General features: G+C 37.9%; 1 protein-coding gene across 1 annotated transcript in view; it reads left to right on the top strand.

Annotated features, from left to right (window-relative positions):
* Positions 1 to 18,627, top strand: part of CACNA2D3 (calcium voltage-gated channel auxiliary subunit alpha2delta 3) — a 383,158-nt gene that overhangs the window by 158,076 nt on the left and 206,455 nt on the right. Inside the window, exons 6-8 of the mRNA XM_059480385.1 lie at positions 11,902 to 12,033; positions 13,377 to 13,437; positions 13,524 to 13,674. Coding sequence (XP_059336368.1) covers positions 11,902 to 12,033; positions 13,377 to 13,437; positions 13,524 to 13,674 — 344 coding nt within the window. The remainder of the gene's footprint in view (positions 1 to 11,901; positions 12,034 to 13,376; positions 13,438 to 13,523; positions 13,675 to 18,627) is intronic.

Genomic DNA, 18,627 nt, shown 5'->3' with positions numbered 1-18,627 from the left:
GCTCATTGGGTATTTTGACAGAAGTAGAGTAAGGTGAGCATATGCGGCTATATCTTGCAGCCCTGGACAGTATCTCTGAGATATGGTGGATGAGACAGACAAGTGCCAATAAAGGTAGATTGGAGAAAGGATAATTCCTTTGTTTGGATCAGATCAGATGCATCTTGAGAAGTATGTTTGATTTTGCCTTAAAAAAAAAAAAAAGAATAAAGTGAAACAATTTATCTTGGCAATAGAAGGGAAGTAGGCTTATGTAAGTTGATTTAAAGTAATGGGAGGTTTTTCCTTTGTTGTCATTTCTAGTTTACTGAATATATAATCTTATTTTACTTGCTCAGTTTTAAAATGGAGAAACACTTCCTAGGGGATAAACCTTCATCCCATTAATACAGCTGACAGTGAAATTTAGTGCATTCTACAGCTTTGCAAGACTTAGTTATCCACTGAATTTTTTGTACTTATTAAAAGTCATTGAGCAAAGAGTCCAAACTTAACTACTGGAAAAAAACTCCAGATTTTCCAATTTTAAATACTCATTTATTTGAAGTGAATTTTTGTTTTCATCACTAGTGAATGTCTGAGGAAAAGACATATGTATAGAGACATAAATGAAAAAAAAATTATCTATATGTGTATATATGTATCTCCTGTGTGGTGGAGAACGGTGCAGTCTGTTCTCACACCAAAGGATGTTGACATATATGTGTGATTCACTGAAGTATTTCAGGAAATATTATGGACACAAGATAGCTTTGTGACCACAGTTCTGCATCAGAAGAATTTTAATTTAAGCTGTAGTACAAGGTTAATGTCTCTTTTCCTGCCCATGCAGAGATAGTCAGATCACAGCTCTGCTCTGCCTTTTGTTTGTACAGCACACAGATCACTTCTGAGAGCCAGGCTGATATTGTAACCAGTATTTTAGTGCTTGCCTGTTTTCCCAGAGCTTGTTTCCAGCGAGATTCCATTGTACAGCCTGAGGCACAGCTTCTCCCTTTAAGCTCTGTGACTATTGAAGCATTTCAGGGCTGGCTCAGCAGTCTGGTCTCTCCAGCACAGCCCCAAGCGCCACCATCACACACAGAGTTACATTTTCATGGTCCTGAAAATCAACTTCTGTGCTCTGCGCGGGGAGATGGAAGCCTGTGCTTCAGAATTCTGTGACATCTGCATCTTTCAGCTTGGGCTTTTTGCCCTTCACTCCTAGGAAAGCCCTGGGGTGGCCATCACAAAAACCCTTAAATGCCATTCAGAGGCAGCACCATGCTGGTACAAATGGACAGACTTGCTCTGAACAGACTCACTTTTGGAAGTTTTTCTTCCCAGGCTGATTTACAGTGATGTCTTTTCAAATTAGTTTGAACATGGAAACGTCCACTCCTGCGGTGGAGCTTTGTGAAAGGAATTGATTTCTGTCTTTGAAGTGCCCAGGGTGAAATGTTGATTGGTGTGAGGAAAAGCAAGACGCAGTGGGCAATGCACAAAGAGACCACATCAACTTGTGAAGTCTACAATAATTATCTTTCATCCATGTCTTTTTGGTGAAGAAAATATGTTAGAATCAATTCGTGAATCTAATAATGATATATAAAAATAAAGCACTAATTTTTTAAATTAAATTTTAAAGCATTTATCCAAAAGTATTGGGTCTGGAAAGTTACTCACCTGCTTTCATGATACTAGAGAAGGAGGTTTATACTAATGAACAATGTTTCAGTATTTTCCTTATATGAATTCAGGAAGTTAGGTGAACTTTCCACCCAGTGCTTACACTGATTTCTTTTTAATTTTGACATAATTTATACTGAATGCATTTCTCAGCATTTACCTACAAGTATTTCTGACATTTCATCTATGTCTAGCAATATAAAAGAGTGAATTTTCACATCATCTAGCAAGTTATATTTCATAGTACTGCCACTTGATTTAGAATTATATTTTGAGTTCACTGTCATGTTTTTGTGAATTTTGTGATGAAATTTTATTCCATACCATAATGTATTTGAGAGGGGAGGAGCCTTAAGAGTTCCCTCCTTCCTGCCGCTGATATTAGACTGTGGTCTGTAAATTCTGCTAGTTGCAGTTTTGGCACTAAGGGAGGATTTTCCTTATCAGATTGGCTGTCTTTGGTCAATACCTATCAGCAGCCCAGTGGTTGGTGAGTTTATAAAATCTCTGCTATCATAAACTGCCAGGTGCCTTAGTAAATTGCTTCTGCATTTTGCCATTGTCAGGCCTGGTTCTCTGTTAAGTTACAAAATACACGTATGTTACAGGAAAGAGAACAGTTTGTGCATGATCAGGTGAAAATTATTTGCTCCAAATCCTTTTTTCAATTGAGATTAAAAGAAGAAAAAAACCAACCAAACAAAACAAAGCCCAAAAGAAATATATTCCACTGGATTACAGATTGCCAGGTATTTATCCTGATATATTTAGAGAATGAAGTAGAAGCCTTAGTGAAGATAGTGCTTTGTCTTTAGTGACAGAGTAGACCGAATCAAGACAGAAAATAAAATGTGATGATCAATTATACAGCCTGAAGTTAATCTTCTGCTTTGAAAACTAAAAGCAATAATATAAATTTTAACTTAGAGAAAAGTATGTCTTAACTGCCTTCCATCTGTTTTTCTCATCCTGATACTGTGATAGAGCTGCAGTTGTGGAGTTTTTGAAGCACAGGAAGCAATTTTATCAGTGCTTTCCATAACTGCAGAGTTTTTCACTGATGGATGCTGAAGTCCATGAATATTTTCAAGCGTTTCTGTCAACAGGAGATATGGTTTATGTCAACTCAACTAACAAACATAAGGCACACAATATGTTGCTGAGAGTCTCAAACTGTGTAAATCAAGCTGTAAAATCCATTTTAATCCATCCAGTTTTTAAAAATTGGTTCACGACCATAAAGTACACTTTAAAATTCAATAATAAGTAAAAAGATAAAGAAGTCTTCATTAATAATAGTCTAAATTCATTTTTCCTTAAATTAATACCACACTAATACTAATTCCATGTCAGTGCATTTGGAATACATTCAAATATTGACAACCATTTTGACTCTGTAACCATGATCACTCTGTTTAAGAATGGATTTATAAAAATAAGTGATTAAAAAGTATCTTACAGCTCTTAAGGCGTATTTGGACTTCACTTATTTTGAGGACAAGATGACTCTTGTTTAAAAGCTTTCTGCTAGGATTATTGTTATTACTGCTGTGGAAAGTTGGCAATCAATTATTTGTGTGTTATTTTATTGTTTTGTGGATTGACTGTGGAGTAGATTGGGTTGGAAGAGATCTTTAAGGGTCATCTACTCTAATTCCCCTGCAAAGAGCAGGGACTTCTTCACTTTGATTGTGGTGCTCAGAGCCTGACCTGGAGTGGCTCCAGGGAGGGGACAGCAACCAACTCTGGGTGACCTGTTCCAGTGCCTCACAACCTCATAACAAACAACTTCTTCCTTATATCTACTCTGAACCTACCACCTTTTAATTTAAAACCTTTATCTCTTATTCTATTGCAAGATATTTTCTTCCAATTGTTTCCATCCTTTGCTTCTTTCTACCTTTATAATCACCAATATTTTTAAAATTACTTACAAACAATATGAATAGAAGACAACTGTGAATAATTCTGACCTCAGTGTCTTTCATAGAAAAGACATCAGGTGTAGCCTGTGTTTTTCTGCTTACCTTATTTACTTCTTGAATGCTGAAAGCATTGCAAAAGGAGATCTTTGCCTTAGACTTCACAAATATTATTTAAGTTTTGCTTGAACAATTTAGAGACTGGTAAAGAATATTACCTGTGTCAAATGGCATTTCCATTGCATGATGCTCACTGCATGTTAAAAATGAGTTTATGCTCTACAAGTCAATAAATGCAGACTCTAATCAAAAGTTTTGCTTGCATAGGAAAAAAAATCTGCTGCATGTAATAGTGCCTTCTCTAAAAGATATTGAAATTTGATGAACCACAACCATTTTTTGATTAAGTAAGGTTTTTTCAATTTGATACTTAAAAAGAGCTATGAATATCATTCAGTCATACTTTCCTATCAATGCCTTCCAACTGGCTGCCAAAATTGAGATTACCTATTTTCTAGAATATTAGACCCAAAAGAAATCATTTCTCAAGTGATGCAGAAAGATTATAATCTGCAGCTAGCACATATGCAAAACCATTTTCCTGTAAGGTGTGAAATGAAGAAATAAAATCTTGTCTGTCACTGTTGTATATGATTTTATGGACCTTGCTTCTGAGCATTCATCCTGGAGCTTTTATTTAAATACTCATGGTCACATACTGTCCTGGACCACTATATTTATGTTTTGAAATCCTTCCCCTGGATTGTTTGTCTTCACTTTTTAAGGTCTCTAGGACAGTGTTTTCACTGTCTTCCTAACACTGGACATTGTTTAATTTGAAAGGAACTTTCTTAGTCCAACAGATTTAATCAAGGTTGCAGAAAATGTCCTATCTTCCCATATTTCTTTGTTTTAACTCTTGTTGCCTGTTGGACAGAGATGTACAGACTTCTCTGCTGCTTCCATCTGGTTTTGCTTAAATTCTGCCTCAAATACGATTCCCAGAATTTACTCAGGCTGCTGCTTTGTTCTTGAAAAGGGCTTTAGCTTCACGGATTTTTTTTTTTTTTTTTCCCTCTCAAACCTCTGTCTTTAACAGCAAGCCTTTTGGAAACGTTGGCATGGCCATGCAAGATGTGCAGCATGCTTTATCTTTGCTGTGTTCTAGTCTGTCTCTGGCTGTGGATCTAATCTGTGTGTTTCTAACACATCCTCATCACCATGGCAACCAGATGTCAGATCCAGGCTGCGTGGAAATGTGGAGTATTTCCTCTAGAAAGCCCTGCTCTCCGCCTCTCCTGATCCAGCAGCTGTTGCTTAGCTACTCTGAGCTGGGCTTGCCTTTTGACAAATGTGAGCAGGGCATGTTTGTCGCTGAACACCATCTCAGGTACAATATTAAGAGAATTTTTGACCTGACGTGCCTCTGTCAATCAGGATGCCACCCCTACTTCCTTGTTGCTTTTAAGGACAAGAAAGTGACAATCCTGGGTTTTTGAAAACTTTAGGAGTGAATATGCATTAATTAAATGGTTGTCTGGCAAAGTAAAAACTGTAACTTTATATGTAGTGAACAGGATTGACATTTGACAAGGAATAATAGTAGTTTATCTAAATATACATATTCATTTTGTCTACTGTTTCAGAATACTGTAATAATCTGTTTCTCCACGCTGCTGCATTACACAGACCCTTTGATTTTTCCAGGGAATGTGTTGTGTGAAGAAGAAGGCGGCTTGCTCTTCTCGTTAAGCATTAGAATGCTTGGCTAGAATATAAACTGTTTCAAAACATTGTTTGGCTAAAAATGTACAGAGACATTTTTACACTATACTTTGTTTATTTAGGTGTCTTGCAGCTTTTATTTGGCACATTCCTGAAGGAGTAAATAGTGTTTCAGAATACATAATGGATTTTGTAATGTACTCATCCCAAGATACATTTGTACATCTGCTCAGTGTTTTTATTACTATCTTCAGAGGCTTTATAACCAGCTGAACATTTTCATATCTTGTATGAGTAAAGCTTCCATTTTACTCAAATTGTGCAAACAGTCTTTGGGGCAAGGATTATAAAAGCACAAGAGAAGTAAGGGCCTGTTGATTTGAGAGGATAAGAGGCGGTGATTTGCCATGGTAGTAGATAAGTGTGCTGTTACATCCAATAATTGCACATTCGTACTCTGTTGATGCTCCCAGGAATGGAGCAGTAGAAGTTTAATTTGTTATAGCCCACTGCAACTGGGATGCATCCTACCTGGTAAAACATTTCTCTCTAAAGGTTTTTGTGCCTCCATTTGCTGAGGCAAGAAGCATGATGTGTTGATAAACACAGGATGACTTTGGAACCTCCTTCAAAGCATTATTTGTTGGTCCCAGCTGCACTGTGCTCTGCCATCAAGTCAGCCTGCTCCTGTTACTCTGTGTCTCTGAATATCTGTGCAGTAGGAATGGAATAGTTTTTGTGAAGTGCTAGTTAACAGGTTTGCATGGTCTTGTGCTCCAAATGGCTTTTCTAAAGACTGGAGGATGGATCTGTCCCCAAGAAATTTCCGTAAGGATGACTTTTATTTCCAAGGCTATGCCTTGCCTTTGTCATTCATCACTTTGACAATAGCTCTGAATAAAATTGTCCCTTTTGTATGTTGTGCATTAAATATTTTACAGTACAGTTGGCTGGATTCAGCAGCAATCACATTTGCTTTCTTTTCCCCTGCTTTGCAGTGTGTTCCACTGGCTTCCCCTATTGCTTGTTGCGACACTTTTCCTGGTCTGCCACTTACCAGAGGTTTGAATTTCCTGGCTGCGGATAGCCACTCTTCCATCAGACTGTGTAGAAATTTCTGCTTGCTGTGTGCTAGAACTGGTTCTTTTTTTTTTGCAGTATTCATGACTATTTTTGCTTTTGTGATGAAAATTCAATGGATATAAGGCCTCTGTTCAATTTGCTTAATTCCTGAGTTCTCAAAATTTGTTTTTTCCACTCGGAAAACCATTTCTATCAGTGGTTTTCCATGTTGTTCATCCTTTCTCTTTACATCATGGCATCTTATAGCTCTGTGATGTATTTTCTTACTATCTTTTAATTTTTCACGGTCCTCAATTTGTATCATGCAGAAGTGTGGAAATGAGTATATTTCACTGAAAATACAGAAATACCCTATCTGCAGTATCATGAATAAATTTATCAGGATGACTGGCTTTTGGCTTTAGCTCTCAGCTCAAAGCAATTGCTGGGTGGGCAATCCCATCTGTTAGGAGCATGTTAGACACAGGGCTAACTGCCCCTGATACCTGGCTCCTGGGACAACAGCTTTAGTATAGCAGAATCTTTCTTTTTTGTCCTGGGATGCTCTTGACTTCTGCTCTGAGTTTCTCCTTTAATTTAAAAGAGAAATTAATGTTCTGTTTTCATAGCTGGTTCCTATATGCTGTTTCCAGAGCTTTGCTCTAACCTGCCCACTGTTCAGCCCCCACACTGATTGCTTTTAGCTGTTACATCTGAGAAGTTAAGCAAAGTCCAGCCAAGCCAGCATCAAATGGGTGAAATGGGCTCAAATCTCCACTGATTTGTTGCAGGACATTTTCTATAACTCAAGAGAAGGCAAGCCCTTAGGAGACAGAAATGAATCTGTATGCCAGACTGCTGTTAGTGAGGAGTTTGCAGCTGTAATTCTGACTTTCAAATGAGCTAAAGTTAAATCTCAGTCCATCTCATTAATTAAAAAAAAATAATAGAAACCTCCCCCCTCAAACAAAAAAAGAACACTATCCCCTCCACACCATAAAGCAATACAAAACATCACCTAAATGCACTCATGAAACTCAGCATAAAAATAAACACATCTGGCCATACTCCAGTTCTTCTGCTGCCACTTCAAAGGAGGAGGGTGAAGTTATCAGGGCAATGTTGGAAGATGAAGGCACTAAATGCTACTCCTTTGCCTTTATGCCGGCACGTACTGGAAACCTTTAGCATCCCATATTCCTGCAAGGAGGGAATGTGATTTCTGACATTGGTGAACAGTTCCCAGCACATGAAGCAAAATGGACAAACACCTTCTTTTGTGTCTACAGATGGCCAGATGCTTTGATCTGTGAGCTGATGCATCCACATTACCCTGGAGTCAGAGAGAGGGGAAGAGAGAGAAAAAAGTGAAGGCAGTTGCCAAAACTGGCATCCAGCCCCAGCTCTTGAGTCTGCTGGACCACCCTGAAAAGCATTCATATTAGTGTTGAGTAGTGTAATTATTAGATTGTTGGTATATGTCCCAGCAAAGTATGTGATTTTGTTATTCTTTAAAATATGACCAGACTAAATATGTTGTCAATGTCATAAAAACTAAGCTAATATTGTTGCTATCTCTGAGCCAGAAATGTGCAGGGTTTTGCATTCCTTTTGCAGTGCTTGGGCCCTTAGGCCGTGCTTATATTGCTCTGTGGCAGCACAGAGCTGCTCTGCAGTTTAGGGCTGCTGCTGAGGCAGTCAGATACTACAGGAGGGAAGATCATTTCCAATGCCAGCGTCTCTGACAGCTTTCCAGAAAAAAGTAATGATTATATCACAAAAAGAATAGAATAGGGAGAAAAGACTAAGGTTCATTAGAAACTTTTATTTTCTTGAGAATAAAGCAGAATATGGCAAGAAAGAGAACTTTCTTCATAGTTACTGAGCTCCTCAGTGGTTTCCCTTATTTTCTGCATGCTGCGACAATTGAAATGCAGAATGGGTTGTGTAGGTATTAGTTTTGTTCTATAGACTTCACATACTCTGGATTCTGGGGACATTAAAAAAAGTCATTACCTTTGGCTATTGCACATCTTTTAGCCTGTGCCCCTTCCTTGCCTTTGTTCAGTCCTTTTCAGGCCAGCAGGATCTGTGACAGCCCCTTAATTGCTACATGCATTTGTACTGTTCTTTGGCAATCTCATTTCAGTTTCCTGTCATTGTACTTATTTTCCTGGAGGTTGGATTCATGTTAAATGTCAGTAAAAACAGGTAACATCTACACAAACAATGGTGGAGCAAAATCCCATATAATTGCAAGCCAGCTCATCTAAAAGACAAGGGAAAGGGAATATTTTATCTGTCAGGAAGCAAAAGCAGAAATCATATTTCAAGAACTGTGGTGAAAGCTATTGCCATTTATTATCTTTGAGCCCCATAACATCGCATTGATAATTTTGCATTTATATTAAGCTTTATCTTTTTTTTTTTATCCTTCACCAAATTTCTGAATATTCTCACAGATTAATTTACTACCATTGACATTTAACTCTCTGGGGGATGCAGATGATGCTCACCATTTTCAGTAATTGAAAAACTTAAGAATACTGTTTCTGAAGGAAGTACTGAGGGAATTTAAACAGTTTAGTGTAATTACTAAAATTGGAAATTGCCCAGAACAAGTTTAACATACAGGTTATTAGATGATGATTTAATGAGACATATGGTCAGAAATGCAGCTGTATTTGGGATGGTGCATGAGGACAGAGATGCCTCCATGTAGCAGAGTTATAAAGTTCAGAACAAAGAGATCCAGAGTGAAATCCCTCTGGCTGAAGGTGCAGCAGCCAGCAGACACTCATGACTTCCAGGTCTGCTGCTTTGTTCTGTGCCTACATTAGTCCCTACACCACTTTTCCTTGTATTATAAGGAAAAAAAGATTGTAGCCCTTTTTGCTTCTTTTATTGAAGTGGTTGGTGCCTAATATGTAACTTGATATATTCTAAGAACAGCCAGCATAACAGACATGCAGGGTGTGGGAAGGCAGGGAATTATCACCAGCTTTCATTTTGAAGGAATACAGTGAGCATAGGTCACATTTTAATTGTGCCCTCTTATTTAAAATGCCTGCTTTATGCTCCTTCCAGCTAAAAAAATTAAGTCTATTAGTTTCACAGTCACTGGATTAATGTTCAGGAGTTGGATGATTAGTGTTGTCAGCCTAATGCAGAATATGGACTCCACCAGACTCGTTCAGGGAAAATTTCCTGATTTTTATTTCCATGGAGTTCTCTAACCTGTAATATAGATATATGAACATGTTAAGTGGCTCTTCACAGATGGTCTAAACAAAGTAATCTAAAATATCCATGAATATTTCAATACGATTTTTAGAAAGTGATCGATATCTGTATTTTGTATATACAAATACATTTTTTTATATGCTACTGGAAAGACTTTGGTTCAGAACCTAAGAGGTGAATGACTTGAGCCATAACCTTATGGAACTGGAGTGCATATAGATTTCAAAGAAAATTGTCATTGGGTTGGTAGGAGGAAGGTTCTACTCATGAGTGGCATTAGAGCTCTGATTCATTAGGAAAGGACATGAAAACTTAAGCCCTGAGGAATCCAGGATAGGAGACATCCAATGAATTGATAAAACTGTAAAATACCAAGGTACAATGGGCAGTCTTGGAATGACATCCAAACGTAAGTTTCTAAGAAACACTGCAGGTTATTTTAAATATAAATTAATTTAGAATTATTCTGTTTGATTTGTTTGGCTTTTCACTAATCCTGATGACTGCAGGGCATATAAAGAGCCTATAGCCCTCTGGAGACTTGAGAAATGGTGCTTTCTATTTTCCTCTAAACAGACCTTTCTAGCAGCACCAGGAAAAGTAAAAGAACAAAACCCAAACCCAACCCTCTGAACTTGCTCACTCTTTTCAAAGATGAATTAAACTTATTGCCTTATGTCAGGATTGTGATGCTGAGTCAACAGTGCCGCTGCAATTTTTAGTGATTTGGATACTCCATTATACATGAAGTATAGGAGCTTAATCAGAATATCAGTGTTTGAACTGGTACTGGGAAATTCCTGTGGGCTGAGGAATAGAATTCTCATTTTAGTGCTTCACATCTCAGGTAATGTCTAAATGCTGAACAATGGGCTGATATTGGGATGCTGAAATAGAAACATATTTTGCAAGCCAATGATAGATCTCAGTCTATAGTGCTGATTTGTGATGTTTTGGTCACAGCTCATTATTGGGATAACTACAGATTGAGAAACCACTGGACAATGAGGGTTTTGCCAGCTAGGCAGGACTGAAGTTAGTGCCCTTGGACCAGTGACATCAGTTTGTTTGACAGGTGTCTGGTGTGGCAGATTTTAAGTGCTTATTTCATCTTCTAGAGAAACAAGTAACTGCACTCCATGTGTTTTAAAAATAAGATCTGTTTTGTTGACCTTACTATTTCAGCACTTCTTCTATATAAACCTAAATACTTAGGTGAAAGCAGCATGCTAAATCGTATGGCTGAAACATTTCAATTTTTCTGCTGTTTTTTCTTGATGAATGCAGGGAAAGATAACAATTTGCCTTTTTTCCACTCCATTAAAATCACATTTGAAGCAGTCTTCTGAAATCAGTACAGTGACATTATTTTGCAAGCTAATGGCTGCTTTATTTCAAATACTTGAGCAAATGTTACTGTGTATTCATGTATGCACACTCTTGAAAATTAAATAATGCATCTGTGATTTCAGTTCTGCTTTTTTCCTTTCTATTCTGCTGACTTCACATAAGATTGAACTGGGAATATCCTGTATCTTAATTGTTTCTCACCTTTCAAAATTCACAGTTTGAAATCCACTAACTTTCTAAGACAGGTTCATTGATTTCTCATTTCCCACTATTGAAGCAAATCTGCAGCATCAAGACACACTTGAGCAGCCTGGGGTCTTAGGGATTGATGGATGGGGATGTCTTAAACAGAACAGCTTCAGCATCAAGGATTTGCTTTGCAGTTCTCTTTCTAGGGAAATAAAAACTAATTCGGTAATTGTTGTGGAATGTGGGTTCGGTGTTTTCCAAATAACAACTAGTGGTATTTGTAATGAGATGTGGTTTTATGCATATTCAAGGGCAAAATAAAAGGTATTTCACTTTCTGTTCCAACATGAAAACTTTCAAACATTACCACATTTAATGTTTTAAAAAGTAAAATGTTGCCATGAGATATTCCATGCATTTAGGGAAGGTACATTGAGTAAATAATCTAAATTAGATGGAGTTATTTATGTTCTCCGCAACAAGCAAGGTGGTGGTTCAAGATAGATGCTCTAAAGAGCAATTTTAACTAATCTAAAAAATAGTACCAGGTTTCTCTGTCCTGTTCTTTAAGTGAACTATTTATTTTGGATCACTTATTTGATACAGGAAACTAAAACCGTTTTGCAACAGTTTTCAATCAACAGACTTTTGGGTATTGAATAAGCTGAAGATGGTAAAGTTTATGGGATTCTACTTAACAAAATCACTTTTCATTGTGTGTGTTCTTTATTTTTTTTTCCAGATCCAGCCATTGTAAATGGAGTTTATTGGTCAGAATCTTTAAATAAGGTGTTTGTTGATAACTTTGATCGTGACCCTTCTCTCATCTGGCAGTACTTTGGAAGTGCAAAAGGATTTTTCAGGCAATATCCAGGTAGGAAGAAGAGAAGTCCTTAAAATATAATAAAGAATTCCACGGCTGCATTAAGTATTGTCACTAATTCTGATTGCCACAGATACTTGCAAGTTTGATTTTACTTCATATAGTTTTCAGAGAGATTTCCAATCAAAATCTTGAAATTTTTGAGTTTTCTCTACCAATTTATATTTGGAGGTGAAACCCTCATGATAACTCATGTACTCATAAAAATTTCTATTCAGATAAAATATACAGACGTGAAAAATAACTTCTGAACAGGCTGTGAGAAGGAGAGCAAAAGGATTAGAACCTTCATATAGTGCTAAGCTTGAATTCTGTGCTCTATCAGTGCACACAGTAAGTCTTCATCATTATTTGTTTTATTTTTAAACTTCCACTTAACCTGGCAGATTTACATTAGAGAGTTTTAAAAACTTGTTTAAAAGTTTATTTTCACACCACTTGTAATAAAATGCAATCACATCACTTGTATTATTTCTATAGAAATAGATTAAAACCTATATTGTTGCCTATTAAGTTTTATGTTTAATCCTCTACAAAATTTACCACATTATAACAAACTATGAGGTTAAATAAACTGATTCTCAGCTTCTGTAACTTTGAATCAGGCTCACAGTGGGTATTGTTCCTTTGGCTAATGTGGTTTAGCAACCCATGTTTAAGTCTTGAGTTTAAGCAAGTTCACTATAAGCCTGTATGTCTGAAAGTGGCTGAGAGTAATGGCTACTACTTCTCTGTTAGTTTTAGATTATATTTCAGTTCCCAAGCTCCAGGATATTTCAAATATTAGTCCCTATTACCAAGGACCTTATTCTTGTTTTGTGCTAGAAAATGAGTGTAAAAAGCAGGAAGTGTTCCCCTGACATTTTTAAACATATTTTTTCTGACCCAAAATCAGGAGATGTTACCTCTTCATAGTGATGTGAGTGAAAATTCAGAGTATGACCTGTGAGTGAAGCAGGCAGCGTAAGGGCAGCTGCTGGAGCCAGCCATGAGTCAGAAGTGCTCAAGGTCTGGAAAGGACTTGGCAAGATGTGATAAAGCTTGCCAGCACCAAAGACCAAGAATGGCAAGAATTTTGTGAAAATAGTTCAATGAACATTGTAGACCTGAAGAGTTTTCACCTTACAGTTGGCTAAAAAGGAGTGAGGAAAAAAAGAAAAAATCTGGTTGCCCTATTTTAGGAACTTTGCTTCCCCACAGTATTTCCTATGTTATGATGGCACTACCTGTTAGATTAAAGTATGAAACTGCTACTTAGCCCCAATACCACAGACAGATTTTTCACAGGTACTGTGAAAATTTAATTTAATATTTTATCTCCTTTTTTTAAACAGGAATTAAATGGGAACCTGATGAGAATGGAGTCATTGCATTTGACTGCAGAAACAGAAAGTGGTAGGCAATTGATGACTGCCAGTGTTTAAGAAATTGGAAATGATGAAAAGTTCAGTATTTAAAATAAGTTTTGTCTTTCACCTCAGGTACATCCAGGCAGCAACTTCTCCAAAAGATGTGGTAATTTTAGTGGATGTCAGTGGCAGTATGAAAGGGCTTCGCCTGACTATTGCCAAACAGACAGTTTCATCTATTTTGGATACCCTTGGAGATGATGACTTCTTCAATATAATTGCTGTGAGTGTCTCAGGATTTTTTTTTTTTAAACTATTTTTCTTCCATCATTTCTTGCTATCTGTCATGATTTACTTCACTCAAGCCACTTGAAAAATGTTGCAGACAGGTGATGGCTGACATCTGAACCCACTGGACAGAAACATTTGTTTTTTCAGTATGAGATTCTTTAAGTGTCAGAGATTTGGGCTGTTTGTCTGTGACTTGCAATCTGAAACCCCTCAAAGAAGTAGCCTTCAGTCTGGGGTTGCAAAGAATAGTTATATCTATTTTTTTAGTTTGTTTAAACTTTGTATATTACCTTAACTTTTAACTTGAGGGTGTGTCTGCCTTCCCCCCTGCTTTTCCCCCTCAGCTTCTGCCGTACAGTGCAAAATGGGTAAAATGTAAGAATTATTAGATTAAGATTTTAGCTTTTTCTAAGGCTTGCATGGCATGATGAAATACCAGCATAACTCCTCAATGTTCATGTTCTGGTCTGAAATGTGTGTCTGGGTAAGTTGTGTAGATGGTTGTTGGTGTTTACCAGCAATAAGAAATCAGATCCTCAGTAGCTCCTCCTGTGTAAAAGTGAGTTTTCCGTGGTAAAGGTGCAATTCTCAAAGCTGTGACAAGAGGCTGATTTTACTGTACTTAAGAGTAATGGGATTAATCTTGTGGGTAAGGATGACTTCAAGAAATCCAAAACTGACATCAGAACTATGATTTGCAGGGGAGGGAGGGGAGGAGAAATTGGTTGTTACATAAATTTTTGTTTGCTGATATTCTCTTGCTAGTACTTTGTAAAAAAAGGGTTTTCTCCAATCTGTAAATGTCTTCAACTTCTTAAATATAAGGACGATTTTGGCCTTTTTGTTTTCTTGCACAAGTCCTTTGTGTACTAAATTAAATGAACCCAGAGACACAAGTGTAAATCATTGAAATTGTACAGAAAATGAAGTATATGTGCATGAAGTGTATATATACACATACTGTATTTTTAACACATAGCCAGCAGTTCAGACTGTCAGATTAATCTCTTTGCATGATAATTGCATAATTAGCAGAAACTCATGTTGTATAAAGATATAATTACATACTTTATCAAAAAAAGATTTACTGTCCTTTAAAAAAATGTGACTAACTGCAATCTAAATAATTTCTGTAAGTTAAAAGAGTGTTTCAACTAGAGTAATTACTAAGATGCCTGACCAGCCATTTTTTGGTGTATGATCCGTGTTTCTCAGTAGTTGTAACAGTCACTGTGAATTATGTAGGAAGAAAAAAGAAAAGTTGGTTTTTTTGGTGAAAATTTTACTTTGGGAAAATCAAAAGGCTCATCTATTAAAAAAAAAAGTAAAAGCATGTGTAACTTGAATCCAAACTAATGATTTTGCCCAAGAAGTACAGTGGAAATACTGTGTAAAAACTTTTTAAAAGCAAGTATGAAGAAGCTAATCATCACTTTTTCCAATTTAAAGTTCATTTGAAAATGAACTGAGCTGTGTGTAAAACACCACGGAGTCGCGGAATTTTGTACATAACTTATTGTCAAATTACCCAAGCTTCTCAACACTGACTTTGTGCTGAGAAAAGGAACGAATCAGCCACCTGAGCCTTTCCTCCCGGCATCCCAGGCTGAAATTGTGCCCAGCCCCTCCGTGGGACCATTCCCAGCACTGCCCTGCAGCCTCTCCCCTTCAGCTGAGGCGTGAGCCAAGGGCTGATTTCCAACAGCAGCAGCAGCTCTGTCCCTGCAGCTTCTCCCTGTCCCTCCTCACTGTCCCTTCGCTCTCATTGCTGTCCCTTCAGCTGGGTCACCCCTGTCCCTGGTGTGTCCCCACCTCAGCCTGGCTCCCTCAGGGGTGACTGGGTCACCCACAGTCTGTGGTGTCCTGCAGCACACCCCTCTCACCACGGCATTTTCCCAGCTGTGTTTCCAGATGTTCCCAGCTGCTGACGGCTCTTTGCAGCCCCCAGGCTGCTGTGCCTCCATGTGGGCTCCTTGCAGTGTCTCCAGCCCCAGCTGGGGCTGGCTGTGAGAGCACAGGGCACTTTGTGGCCCTCTCCCACACTGCAGCCCTCCTGCCATGCTTGGCTGGTGTCAGAAATTCTGAATTTCTAGCAAGAAGCCTATTTATTATGCTAATTACAGCATTTGTTTGAGGTAATTCATTCCTCTGTAGGTTCTGTCCTCTCTAGAACCTCTTTTAGGACAGGTGTGTGTGTTTAAATAAGTAGAAACAGCAATGGAGAATGTGTTTTTATGCTACCAAGCTCAGCTGCTTAATTTCATTAGGATGTTGATGTGCAAATATGAACTTAAAGATGATCATTGCAGTGACAGAGGCACCACAGAAATGTAGGACACCAAGGAGAGCATGATAGGAGTGGTGGTGAGGGGGTAAAGAGCTGTCCTGCTGCCTTGGGATTCTGCAGCAAGAGTTTGTAGGGAGTTGTTTTATACTAAGTCAGGGAATAATAGAATATGCTGAGGTAGAAGGGACCCATCAGCCTCATCATGCCCAACTCCTGGCCCTGCACAGGACACCCCAAGAATGCCACCATGAGCCTGAGAGCATTGTCCAAACATTCCTTGGACTCTGCCAGGCTTGGTGCTGTGACCGCTCCCCTGGGGAGCCTATTCTGCTCTTCAACCACACTCTGGGTGAAAAACCCTTTCCTAATATAATCTAAACCTCCCTTAACTTCCTCTTGCTGTCTCACAAGGCAAATAAATAACAGTGTAAAAAACCAAAAAAATTGCTTGAAAATAGAACAAACTAGCAAGAGACACCTGTGCTGTGGAGAAGGGAGTGGGCTTTAAATGAGGAATGGCACAGGTAGGCTGGCCTGAACCATGAACTGCTTTCAAAATGTGCCGGTGAAAGACACAGTGAGGGGACACAGCAGAGCCAGCCACTGGGATTTATGTTATCTGCAGAAATTGCTTCCGAGGCATTGCTTTGACCAAGTGCCAGCAGGGCAAATGAAATTTGTCAAGAACAGAGATGTTCCAGCGATCAAAACACGAGACAACAAAGCCCACACAAGAGGCTGCTTGGTGTGAAAGCCCTGAAAATCCCATACAGCTTTTATCTACAGCAAACGTTTGAGTGAGATTGCATCTTACTCTTTGTAATTCAGGCACAGCCTGCTGATGTGACAGCAGTTTCATTTGAAGGTAGGATGCACATATGTCAGTCCAAGAAATCCCCTCTGCAGGAGCAGATCCCCTCTGTCTCCAGAGCTGTCCAGCTGTGCAGTGTGTGCAGAAATGGATCTGCTGTGCCCTGGTGGTGGAGACTGAACCTTCACACAACTGAGCCTTGCTCAGACCGACCTCTCTGAGAGGCCACTCCAAATTGGTGCTCTGTGACATCCTGGGCATCTGAAAGTCTCAGAAAAATGACCAAGTACCCCCCTCTCTCCCCAGCCCAAAATCTGAGGTGGAATAAGAGCTTTATTAGCGTGGGAAATCTGGACAAACTCTCTGTACTCACTATCTAAAGCAAAATTTTGAACTTGAATGATCATGACTGTCAGGATGGCTTTATTAAGCACAGCGATTAACAGAATGAATACCTGCATGTATTTCTGCATACATACATACATACATACATACATATATATATATATATATATATATATATATATATATATATAAATGTATATATATATCAGAAAGCAGGATTCACTGCAGGTCTTGCCAGAAAATAAACATAAAAGGATAATGTTAAAGATCATTTTAGCTTTCATGGGTAGGTTGCTGCAATATCCATCTGAAATTGATGGACTAGATGATTGAATTGCAGAAAAAAAATATTGAAACACAAGAGCGATTTTGTGCTGCCTATGTTAAAATTTAAGGTCAGTTCACTGGTGCATGAACAGAGATATCTGCAGCAACAAGAGAAAAGGCATGTTTTTCCAATTCACTTTGAAGTATAATTCCAAGTCAAGCATTAAATTAACAACATTATCATAAAACGAGTACTAATTTTGTCAAATGCTGAAATTTTAAAAATGCTTTTATACAAACTCTACACTGAATTAGCAAAATGTTAACTGAGCCAAGAATGTAAAATTAACTTTGCTGCTTTAGACACACCCTTTTAGCAAAATTGATTAGAATAAAAGTAGTTTTTAATTCAAAGCACAGTAGTATAGCTCCCAGTATTAATATGTAGAATTTTCCAATATAAATAGTCTCTCTTTTTTTTTTTTTATTTCTACAGAAGAGACCATGGATAAATTTACTTTTCAGCCTGCCTAAATAATCAGATTCTGATGTGTGAGCTGGCTGACAAAGAGAGGCAGCCAAAAGGCACCTCCATATGAAGCCTCCAAGCAGTGGCCTGTGCTTGTGTGCCACTTGTTTGGCACAGTAAACTATGGAAACACCAATTCCTTTGGTTCCTTTTCTGGACTGGCTTCTTAGGCTGGGCTGAATTGCATAGCTGAATATACTTTAATATAATTTGAAACTTTTATCTGTGTATTCTTGCACAACAAAATGGAAATTTAATTTATTTCTGTGGACCTTGTGCCAGGCAGTTTAAATGTGACAGAGAAGAAATATGGAAAATGCTAAGGAAGATGTATACCATTTGTGTAGATGTGCTAAAACTATATATATCTATATCTATCTATCTATCTATATAGATAGATATAAAATTTTTAGAATATGAATAGTATCTTATTATAGAATGTAGGCCCACAGCTCTCTAAATAATTATGTAGTTTCTCTTAGTCCACATTTTAGCCTGCTTACATTTTTATGCCTATTGTGCACAGAAATAAGAAGAGGGACAAAATAATGTGAAGCAATAAGACAGATAACTATAACAACGTAAATAAAATAGTAAATATCAGTGTAATTACATGTTTAAATTACAAGAGTAATCCAGGGTTTTTGAAGAGGAGCTTAGAAAGGAAGGTAATTAATTTTTACCTCCCTTCCTTCAGCAAAACCCA

This window comes from Ammospiza nelsoni, chromosome 11 (assembly GCF_027579445.1).
Source record: "Ammospiza nelsoni isolate bAmmNel1 chromosome 11, bAmmNel1.pri, whole genome shotgun sequence".
Lineage (NCBI taxonomy): Eukaryota > Metazoa > Chordata > Aves > Passeriformes > Passerellidae > Ammospiza > Ammospiza nelsoni.
This window is presented reverse-complemented; position numbering and strand designations above follow the sequence as displayed.